Source organism: Rhinolophus hipposideros (assembly GCF_964194185.1).
Source record: "Rhinolophus hipposideros genome assembly, chromosome: 1".
In the NCBI taxonomy this organism is placed as follows: domain Eukaryota; kingdom Metazoa; phylum Chordata; class Mammalia; order Chiroptera; family Rhinolophidae; genus Rhinolophus; species Rhinolophus hipposideros.
In genome coordinates, this window is record NC_138047.1 from 101,474,203 (window position 1) to 101,486,223 (window position 12,021).

Consider the following 12,021-nt stretch of genomic DNA (forward strand, 5'->3'; position numbering starts at 1 on the left):
ACAACTTGACTTAGAAAAAGGTCTGGAAGTACACACTGTTCCCCAATAAAATCCTGTTCTCCTTCCCCAATAAAAAATCTTTAAAAAAAAAAGGCAGCCATATCCTGAAACTCCAGGCCCTGGGATGTCTCCTTCCCTCCAGGACAGAGACATGAGAATATGCCTTCAGGTTAATAGATAATCTCAAATCCCTTCTGGCCGGACATAGGAGCAGATCTGATAGATAGAAATGGGTTGGTTCGTTAATCCTTTCAGGATGAGCAAACAGGACAAACCTGATAGATGAATCCAATTAGAAGTCTCCAGCCCCTTTTCCCAAGCAGGCAAGGGAAGGTATAAAAGTAAGAGCTTTTATTAAACAAACAAACAAATAAATAAATAAATAAAACCAATTTAAAAATTCATAGAAAAAATACTAAGGATCAGCAGGGGTAAGTTTATGAGTGAGTTTTATTTTTATTGTTATCTATTTCTGGATTTCTGAAAATTGTTTGAAGTGAGCAGCAGTTTCTATAAGAAGAAAAACAACTTCACCTTTTTTTCTTTATTCTAAAAAAAGAAACATGAGCTGAAAGAAATATACCAAACTGTAGTCCTTGTGTGATGCAATTGTGGATGTTACTTCTCCTTTGTTTCTCTAAAGTTTCCACATCTCCTCTAACACATGTTTTGGGGCTTTAAGGGCCCAAGAAATAACACCCTCATTGAGAAATAGACAAAAAATTAAGACGAATGAAGAATAAAGTGTCACCCTCATAATTGGTAAAAACTAGGTTAGAAGACTTGCTTTAAAATCCTATTTCTGTGTTGGCTAACTATTTAATCAAATTAACTGGAAATCTACCAAAATCTACACTCTACTTTGTGCCAATGAGGGCTATCCAAATGCTTGCTTAGAATCACTTGCTGAGGTACAAGTCAGCCTTTGGGGTCTTCTATTGTTCTAAATATCCAGGGAAGCACCAAAGAAATGTCAGTTATTCCCATTAGTGTTATCAAAGGGTGATTGCATTTCTGTTGCTAACAGACAATTCACAATATTTAGCATAGGGACAATCAGGAATGACAAAAGGAAACTCTTGCTAACATAGTTGATTAGTAAGTTTCATAAATAATTGTTAATGTACTAGAGTGGAAATAAAATTAAGGAATAAAAATGTAAATGTGTGTAAAGGAAACCTGGTTAGTTTCCAAGGTATCCTCCAGGGGGTAACTAGAATTTTCTCCCTATTTCTGGCAATCACATAGATCTGAGATTGCCCAGTTGGTGGGTATGTGCATCTTACTGTTGGAAGGCGAGCAATTTGGTCCCATAGCTCTGCTAGGCTAGGAGCTAAGGTAGAGGCTTCTCCGCTTGGGGCAGGTCTGGGCCTTCTCAGTCCTTCTCAACCATTTCTTATAATTTTGCCAGACATGAAGCCTTTTTTGTACCTTCTCATTCAACTGAGTTCCCTTTGAACTTAATAGTTTAAACTTAATAGTTTTGCCTGAGCATATTCCTATTTAATATTTACTAAGACAACATCGCTACTTGAAGATAACACTGGAAAACAAATACTTGGTAATCTATAGAGCCAAGCAGCCTTTGGATGAGTGGATCTAAAAGTGTTCACTTAGCCACAGGTAGTAAAATGGATGCAGCGTCTCACCTTTGTCTGTTTAAATCATGACCACCCATTTAAAGCAAATAGAATGACTGCAGGACCATGCACACTTGTACCAATGGTGCTTTATAATTATAGAATGTTTTCTAGAAGTTTTATCTCAGAATTTCATTGGGATACAGATTTTCGGCCATGATAGTCAGCCATTTTTTAAAGTCATGTTTCATTTTTCTGTTTCTTTGAGTCAAGTGTGATCACCTTTTCTCAGCAAACTTGGAATGGAACTCAAAAAATAGAGTTCATAAAGCATATTCAAAAGAATGAGTCAGTAGCATTTGGACTGCAATAACATATAGAAGACAATAATTTGAATGGGGGGGGTGGGAAAGTACTAACCAATTCATGCCCCACTTGCTGACATATATTGACAAAATCCAACAGTGTTAATGAATAGAAAGTCCAAAGAAATAAAAGCTAAGATGGACCCACAGCTTCCCTGCCATATGTGGCACAGCACAGTGGGTGCTACAGCATGGCTGCCATAGCATGGCTGCCCAGAAGTCCTGCAAGCCCCAGGCACTCATTACTCATCCCCCCAGGTGCTGGGAGTGCTGGCAGCCAGTGGTTCTCAACAAAGTCCCCATAGAATTGCTCTTGGCTGAGGACATCCAGCTCACCCAAAGTCACAACAACCTAGTCTAATGACTGGTTCGTTTTCTGGCCCTTGCCTTAAAGAAAGACCACCCAAAGGGCCATCCCAGTTCCCTTGGGGATCAGCTGAGGCCTTTGCTGAGACTGAGTAGCAGCCTAATATCTCTTTTTGCCCAATTCTGAGTCTTTTGCCTCCCGCTGCCCCGAAGTGTTGATCTCAAGACCACCCCAATAAACTTTCTGCTCTCACTCTCCTTCTCAAAGTCTATTTCTTAGTGAACCTGACCTACGACACACATATGCCTTAAGCTGGTTCATCTACCAACTTGTTTGAAGTCATGAAAGTATTCCCCAGGGCACTGTTTTGAAACAAAAAGCTCATTTTGGCTTGTAATTTTGAGGCATATATTAACAAGCTGGTTACAAAACAGTTCACACACTATGATTGCAATTAAAAACATACTTATACATATTTCATAATAATAAAGACTTGAGGACATAGTCAATGAACTAATACTTTATGTGTACCTACTTTTGGCCAGGTATTAAGTTCAGCATGACACGAAAAATATGAAAATGATGATTATCTCTGGGTGATGGAATTAGAAGTGATTTTTGTTTTCTTCTTCCTCTTGTTAGCATATTTCCCAAATTTTGTTTTGTAATTCTATATACAAAGTTATAAAAAGTATTTTGTAAATAAACCTTACATAAATAAATTTTCATCATGTCAAGTATTTCAGTAAACATCTGCTGCAATTTTTATATTACATGTAACCCCAAATTCTTCTCTCCACTCTCTGAAAAGCCCAAGATCTACAAAAATAAGATGTGTCAATCCAACAGAAGTTGAAGGGCAAGTTTTAAATTTCAAGATTTGGGATATGCAGTTGTCATTGATTCTCCAGTACTGAAAAAAATAGCTTGAGTATTTTCTGAACGTTTTCATTTTGAAGCTGAGAAAAGGATACTCTTAGGTACTTCCCATTGACCTCAAATAGATTACATGACAAAAGGAACATAAAGTTTTCCCAGAACTGAGTCTTTGCAAAAACACTATAGACATCAAGAAAGGCAGAGCCTGTACTCGAGAGTTTGGAACCAAACTCTACACACCCTGATATTCTTTATTACTCTCATCTAGACTCTGTCATCGAAAGGTTACATCCATTAATTTTTCTTTGTCACGTGTTTTCTTCAAATACATTCTTAACTCACTACATTTGGTCTTCAATTCAGAGAGAAAAATAAATATATTGGCATTCTCAGACTAAAAGGACAAAATATAGGCAAAATATTTTAGAATATTATTCCTTCCCTCAAAACATTTTTGCTTTTTTTTTTTTTCTTCTGGCTCAAATAAGTATATTTTATTACCTCTCTTGCAAAAACTTTTGACTGACTTCAAACAAGGGTACTTGAAGGTTAATCGAATATGGAGGTTTTTATGTAAACTTTTAAAGTTGCTAATGAATTTCTGCCAAGCCAAGATAAAGAGTGAGATGAAAAGATGAGTTGATGCCTTCCAAATTGTGAGTCTGGCCATTGTGGTGATTCCACGCCAAGTCACATCCAGAGTGGCACTGTCTGATCTAATTGAACAAGGTGTAACTAAGGAGACGGGTTGTGACAAGCCAGGAAAATCGATCCCTTTAAACAGTGTTCCCAACTTGCTCTGGTCTTGGAACAAACAAAAGTATATCAAGAACTTCCGGGAATTAGCAATGGTCATCATTTTCAAGAAAATCAGAGAATATTCATTAGAAAATTGCTTAAATTGGGCCACCCTTATTAGGAAATGTGGGAATCATTGCTTTGAATTTCTGGAATCTAGTTGGGCATCAGAAGGCATGTGGTGGGAAAAGGGAACTTCAGTCCTTCAGATTGTGAAGACAAGGAGAGGTCACCTTCCTTGATTCTAATGGACATCTACACGGTTCTCTTTTTTACAGCATCTACTAGATTCCCAAGTCTATCCTACAAGCTACTACTAGATTAATCTCCCTAAAACAGGATTCTTTTCCACCCATATTTGCTGACTGGTGATTTATTGATTCTATGGTTTGAGGATCATAGAATTTTAGAGCAAGAATAATCTTCGCAATCACCTTGTCCAGCTCCCTCATTATATAAATGAGAAAACGGAAGCCTAGAGAAGTGAAGTGGCTTACCCAAGGCCACACATTTTTTCCATCATATCTCAATGACTTTCTGAAGGCAATGTCCATTCATCTGCCTCCATGCAGATATGCCTAAAGCATCAGACATATTCTCCTTTTGGGTTGAAAATATTCCTACGACTGAAGAGACAGTATGTGTAAAACAGAAGGAATGCAGTGGGCCAGAAGAGTCCTGATGGCCCACTGGGAGGTCTGGGAATGAGTTATAGACAGTTGGCCTTTTCCAAGTAGGACTAACTTGCCTTATCTCTTAATGAAATGTGCTTCAGGTAGACATCTAGTGAGGCAACAACTGCCTGTGTAGGAGGGAAGAAGGCTGCCCTGCCTGCTCTCCTTCCCTTCAAGCTTTGAAGAATACCCTGGTTCCTCATTCACTCTGGACTCATCATGAGATGTGACTAACTTAAAGACTAGGTGAAAATTAACAAGGAGAAGGACCACTGAAAGTTTACTGGGCCTGCATCCTCACTGCCCCAAACCTCCATATGCCGCTGCCCTGCTCTCCAAGGTTTCAAGGGCTGGCATGGCCTCCAAGGGGGCCATAACAGTGAGACAAGACGAAACAACCCAGAAAGGAAAAGAAAGGGAGGGTCTGCCTGCCGCCCTTCCCCCAGGAACCCAAGGTAAATTCATTCATTCACTCCTTGACTGCCCACAATTACTTTTTGAGTCCTGTGGGATGCCAGGAAGACAGAAATTAGTGATGCCCGTGACAATGAAATAGGGACTGTTTTCAGAGCACTGACTGTGCTGCATGCTCTACTGCGCACTGCGTTGCATTATCTCCTTTGGTCCTCACAGTGACCCCAGGGTAAGTGCTATTAGCCCCATTTCATAGGTGAGAACACTGCACCTTGGAGAGATCATACCCCACCATCTGTAAGAGGGGTGGCCAGGCTTTAAATCCACAAAGTCCAAGTTGTGGGCCCACAGTTTTAGCTCCTGTCCCTGCCCTTAAGTAATCTCCTTTGAGGAGATTAGTAAATGGTACAGATGTGTAAATAAATAAGTTCCTCTTACTCCCTCAACTGTGCAGACATTCAGTGGGCACTTATTGAATGCCTACTATATGCTAGGCCTTGTGCGAAGCTCCATGGATACAAAATCCAGGGAGAAGTTGGGACCCCCAGGTTGCAGGGGCCAGCAACAAGGTCTATCTTCTCTATTTCCCCAAAGGACACTGTTCGCAACACTGCATTTGCCTTTCTCCCTGACTAGACTCACAGCTACTTGATGCCAAGGATATGTCTCACATCGCTGTGTCCACAGCCCCCAAGCACCATGCCTGGCACGCAGAAAATGCCCATTAAATATTTGTTGGATAGAATGCAGCAGAGCTTGACAAAGGCCCATGTGTAAGAAAATGATTTCCTTGTTCATTAGACCACTGCTTTGCCTGATCCAAGGAAGGGGCATTCGTGATGTAGGCCCTGTCACGGCAACTGGATGACAGTCTCTCCTTGTGGATAGCTCCCCAGGTGTCTGCGGTGGGGCTCCGGTTCTGACGTTGGCTCCCTTGATCCTGGAATCGATCAAAAACGTGGGCCTTACTTTTATCAAATAGTAGCCTTAATATCAAGAATCGTGAAATATCAGAACTGGGTGAAGAAATAAATTTCAGAGTCAGACAGTCTTGGGTTTGAATATCCGCTCTACCCCTACTTGGTTTTTGTATTAGTCGTTCAACTACTCAGAGCTTCAGTTTCCTCATCTGTAAAGTGGGGGTAGGAATCTACTTCATTGGATCATTGTGAACATTAAATGGTATGAAGGTTAATTTGATATGTCGACTTGGCTTGCCTACAGTGTCCAGGTATTTGGCCAAACATTATTCTGGATGTTTCTGGGAGAGTGTTTTTTTTCTAAACGAGATTAACATTTAAATTGACGGATTTAGAGTAAAGCGGATTGCTTTCCAGAATGTGGGTGGGCTTCATCCAATCAGTTAAAGGGCTGAATAGAACAAAGACTGCCCTCCCTAAGCAAGAAGGAATTCAGCCATCAAATAACCTTCAAACTTGAACTGTACTATCAGCAATCCTAGCTCTCCAGCCTGCTGACCCACCCGGCAGACTTTAGGCTTGCCAGCTTACCCAACCACATACGCCAACTATATATGAGTACATATATCTCAGTGGTTCTGCTTCCCTGGAGAATCCCCACTAATATGGTTAATATAATTGGTGTGATTCATGACACGTTCCTGACATATAACGGGTGCTCAGTGGATATTGCTTCTTTCCCCCTTCCCCAGAAGTTCTGAGAAGATGAACCAGATAATTGTCTTTGAGCATCACAGGTTAAGGGACCATTTTTTTTTCTACAAATAATTCTTGAAGGGACTTCAGAGTTCGTCTGATCTAAAAATCACAAGGTGTTGGCCTGAGGCCCACATACTGGTATGTTGTGGTTTCTTAAATTTAAGATTTGGAAAATATCACGTACGTCTGAATTCTTGGCTTCTCTCGAGGAGTTGGAAGATCACATGACCTCAGGCCTGCACACCTGCCTGGCAACATTGGGCTAGAGGTGAGAGGTGGTCACTGCCATCATACATGGGACCCAGATCATCAGGCCGTTTTACCCCTTTGTGTCACCCGTCCATCCCTGTAGACATTTGAGTCTGATTCCCTGTGTCTTCCAGCTCCTTCAATTTAGAAGAGAAGAAACAGAGACCCAGACAGGCCTAGTGTGCTTCCACAAGGTGGTACAGCAAATCGGCAGAGTCAGAGTCAATTCTGAAATTAGGGTTTCTCGCCTCTCGGTCAACTTAGAATGCACTCTGTGCCAAATGAGTACAAATACTTCTATTGTTAGATGACTCCAAAGGGTCTTTTGTTCTCCCATAGGCTTATTTATTTCAGTAGTCAGATCAAGTTCAGTGTCACAAACGAATACAGTGCTTTAAGACGGGGCTGAAAGATTTTGTATTGACTTGTCTTATTTATCCCTGTGATTGATTATAACAAGCAGAATTCTGGGGTCAGACCAAACCTGGCTCTGCCACTACGTTGGGCAAGTTTCTCACCTTTTTAATAATAATTGTACATATGGCACAGTGTAATGGCGAGGGTTAAGTGAAATAGTCCGTGGGATGTGCTTAGCACAGTGTCTGGAATATCAAATTCCGACAAATGTTGAATGAGGACATCAGAGGAATTCAAATAAATATGGCAAAATAACAGTGTAGCTAAATGATTTTGCATCTGCAAATGTTTATGAGTTCATAGTGATCCCACCAATTCAAATTCAATACCACAGTGTGTTCCTTATCTTCTCCCATTTTATATATGTGTTCTGTGCACTCAATCTGGTCTAACCTATAAAACAGGAAATATGGCAATACAAGCTAGTAATTGAAGTTCAAGATTTATTTGTGGTTATTTTCACCCTTAGAATGTACCACAATAATTGCGCACAGTCAGGGTACTATGTTCAAACAAGACTTGAATTAATTCCTTCTGTCTGGGTGATTGAGTTATCAATATGATATACAGTTGAGTTACTTTGTTGCTGTTTGTATTGATTTTAGGATCTGCCCTATTTCATCCTTTTATGATTTAATTTTGTTTTTTAATATATTATACTCAAGTTTCAACCAATAAGCCCTATGTTATTGAAATTAAAGTAATGAAAAACACTTTATGCCTGCCTTCTGAAAGCTTAGAGACAGTAAAGAGACATGTAAACCGAGCATTACTATAAGCTGTGTCTTGGACGTGTAGATCGGGAGCTGACAAAAGTCCCTGCCCTCTTAGAGCTTACATTCTAGTGAGGGAGAGAAAATAAATAAGTATATTCGTAAATACTGTGCCACGTGGTGCTAAATGCAATGAGAGGCGGTGGGTAGAATTCGGAGTGGGGAGTGAACAGCCAGACACCACCCTACACTAACTCTGGAAATTTGGTCAAGCTGTCCCTTAGTTTCCTCATCTATAAAATGCAAATAATAAGACCCGCCTCATATAGATTTTTGTGAGAATTAAGTGAGATATTTTGGAAGTACTTAGGCTCATATCCAGCACACAGGAAGCACCATGAAAGTTTTAGATTAATAAATGTGGAGAAAAATAATGCAGAGAAGGGACAGAAGGCTGTAAGAAGCATGGAGAGGTACAATATATACAGGGTGGTCAAGGAAGACTGCACAGAAAGGGAAACATTCAAGCCAAGACATGAGGAGGGAAGAGAACTCGCCGTGCAGATATCCAGCGAAGAGTAAGTGGCCCAGGGAATAGGCAGCAAAAGGCCCTGGATGGGGAATGTCAAGCAGCAAGAATGTCAGTGTGTAATAGCCACACTGACTAGCCCCAGCAAATAGCCAAAGCAGAGAAAAGAGAAGATGAAGGCAGGCAGGCATGGGCTCGGGGAGGGGGAGAGCCTCGTGGGGCTTCGCGCCCATTTTTGGCTTTTGCTCTGGGTGCACTGAGGTGCCACTAGAGAGTGCTGACCTAGGGAGTGACATAGCCTGTTTTGTTTCAAAAACACCATTCTGCCTGCTCTGGAGAGAAGGCACCACAAGGAGGCAGAAGCAGGAAACCACTGATGGAGGCTTTTGCAAATATATGAGGGAAATTAGGGGCTTGACCAGGGTGGTGAGATGTGGTCAGATTCCAGATGTACATATTTTGGAGGTTGAGCCAATGGGATTTTTTCTTGGCTGAGATGTGGCGTTGAGAGAGGGGTCAAAGAGTATAATAAAGGAGAAGTACGGGGCACTATGAAGGAGTTTTGGAGAAAGCAGGAAGTGGGGGAGACCCTCAGAGCAAGAGTTTGAAACATGGGGTCTGAGATGACCATTCCATTTAAATAGCCACCCCCTCAGATCAGAGTTTGTGTTCGTATATTTAACCCATTGAATTTCAAGAGCCTACAGAACAAGAGCCAAAGCCAGCCAATGGAAGCGCCACCATCTCTACGTGGTGAAATTGTCAAATCTACTCTAGGTAGGTAGGAAAATGGGCTGCAATACCAAGGTCAGTGTCTGCCTCCCTCTGCGGGCCGTTCTCATAGTTCTGTTTACACACTGGCTGTCACTTGCTACGTATTCTCGTATTTTACTTACATTGACAATTTGCCATAGCTTTCCTTTACATACTCAGTTTTCATAAGGGCATTTTAAAAGGGGCCAGGTTTGTAACATCTATACCTTTCTCATAAATTCTAAGATGACAATTGAAAACGTATACTATTATTGTCATCATCACCGCACCAACAAGTCACCTTGGTCCCATGCTTTCCCCAACATTTGTTCCTGCGTTATCTCATTGGATCTCACATCCTCTCTGTGAGGTAGGTAAGATGTTATTCCCATTTTATACAAGAGAAAATTGAGGGTCAGAAAGGTTATGTGGCTTGCCCGCTCTAGAACTCAGGTAGAATGTTTGCCATGATTCCTATCTTTTCATCAATGGGAAGCATGCCCCATATGACTAAGAACCTTAGATAACATGAAAACAAAGCTAGAGACCACCACAACACTTCTTTAAATATTATATAGTGTTTTCCTAATCTACCCTAGTAATAAGGACTATTTATTACCTTCTAACCCCGCACCAGGCACTGCACTAAGCACAGTAAGTACACCAGTCCATTTAATACCCTCAACATCGTCATGAGGTCGCTTTCATGACTAACCGTATTTTACACGTGCACTCTCTAAGGAGGAGGCAGGAAATGGCTTGCCCATGATCCCTGAGCTCTTCAGTACATGTCAGAACTTGGACTTGAACCTAGACCGTTACACTGACTCTGCAGAAGGGAAGGGTGCCTTGATACCAGAAGCCAGGAATGAGGCACTGTTTTCACCCAGTATCTTCACAACAGACCACGCCCTCTATTTTACCCGTGAGAAGCAAACTCTGAGAAATGAAGCAACATGCTCAAAGTCACACAACTAGTTAACGGCAGAGTTGGGACTCTGATTCCAAGTTAGAATGACCAATGGTCCCACTTGATTTAAGAGATTCCCAGGACGTAGGACTTCCAGTGCGAACACTAGGACAGTCCCCACAGACCAGGAAAAGTAGACCACTCTGTGTCCACATCCAGGGCTGTGTCCTACCAGACTGCTCTAGTTAAGGGGTTACACGGGCTGCTATGAGGTGGCTTGGTCATCCAATCCATGTTAACAAGCAAAGCTGAGATTCTTAATAAACAGCAAACAGCACTGCTCCTTCTTTGATGTCTCAAAGGATAAAGAAGAGTAAGTAAGGATTTAGGGGTCTTCTAAACACCTCTGTAAGAAACAGGCAAAGAGAAGATTTATTATTTTTTAATTGCTATATTGATTGTTACATAGTCATGAATTCATGAAAAGAATAAGTATTTGAATATTGTTAATTATTGTACCACTTTAAAAAGTAGGAAGCAATCAGTTTTCTTATCTGATGGTATCTAAGAGGTTTTATTGTTTTGCATAAACCATGTTTCCTGGAATTATTTTAGTACTGTTTCAATAGTATTGACTGAATTTCCCATTTGTTTAGATTATCTCTGGTGATTCTTCTATGGTTCCTTTCAATATTAATCAGTATATTCCAACACCTTTACACATTTTAAATTCTTCAACGCAAAATCCTTAAAGACTGCCTCTTACAAAACAAACAAACAAACAAAAAAACCTTTAGAAAGAAAACACTACCCATTGATATGCTAGCTACACATTGAATGGCAGGGACTTGGGACAGGACTAGGTGAGATGAAGGAGACACCTGGGGTGCTTGCACAGCCCTGATGTCTCCTTACATTTTGTGTCTCCAGTGACTTTTAATCCGCTCTGGTCCTGACTCTGCTGAATAGAACAGACGTGGTCAGCACTCTTGACCTGACTCTGAAGTTTCATATTTGCGTTTAAGTTTCTGATTCAAAACATGTATGTGAATGGCCAGGTTGGTGATGTCTCATCAATTTAATGTCTTCCTTAAGTTAAATTAACTAAAGAAGAAAGCCCCATGCTAAATTACATTTTCAAATACTTCATCATTTAAGCAGCTTTCCACCTAATTCTACCAACTTTATTTCCTTTTCATACATAATTTATTCACATAAAATATATTTCTACCATGTATTTTTAAAAATTATACACTGACTTTTCTCTTCAAGTTAAAGACTAGACTCTGTCCAAGAAAAGGACCAACCAAGATTGGTGATTGTGATACCGGAAAAGCCCCCTCACTATAGGAATCTTAAGCCTTTTCCTTAGTTTCTTAGCTCCCTAGTCCATAATCGCAATCACCTTTTAAATCAGTTTCTTGGTCTTAAACTGGGGATTGCTCCTAGCCTAGATCAGGGAGTGTCTCTTGCCCCCTGCTTCAGACAACTACCCAGAAGCCTGTGATTTAAGCCTGTTGACTGTAACCATTGCAGCCCAGCATTCTTTCCAGGCCATTCCTGGCCCACCTCCTGCATAAACAATACCACCTGAATGACTAGTTAAAGCCCCATGAAGCCAAATGGACTTCACCCTGCGTCAGTAGTTTTGAGTCCTGCTCCTTGGGCCAGTGCTTTTAATCTATTAACCAAAACCTATCTCTCCTCATCCAGGGGCCATTGGGGTACGAATGCTGCTCCCACAAGGCTTCCTG

General features: G+C 40.9%; 1 protein-coding gene across 2 annotated transcripts in view; it reads right to left on the reverse strand.

Moving 5' to 3' along the window:
• Positions 1-2,621: 2,621 nt before the first annotated feature.
• Positions 2,622-12,021, reverse strand: part of LOC308497627 (ADP-ribosyl cyclase/cyclic ADP-ribose hydrolase 1-like) — a 72,781-nt gene continuing 63,381 nt past the window's right edge. Inside the window, exon 9 of one of the 2 annotated variants that reach the window (XM_081048503.1) lies at positions 2,622-5,957. In XM_081048503.1, coding sequence (XP_080904629.1) covers positions 5,501-5,957 — 457 coding nt within the window. In that variant the 3' untranslated portion in view covers positions 2,622-5,500. The remainder of the gene's footprint in view (positions 5,958-12,021) is intronic. The other variant, XM_081048505.1, reaches the window with a different exon arrangement.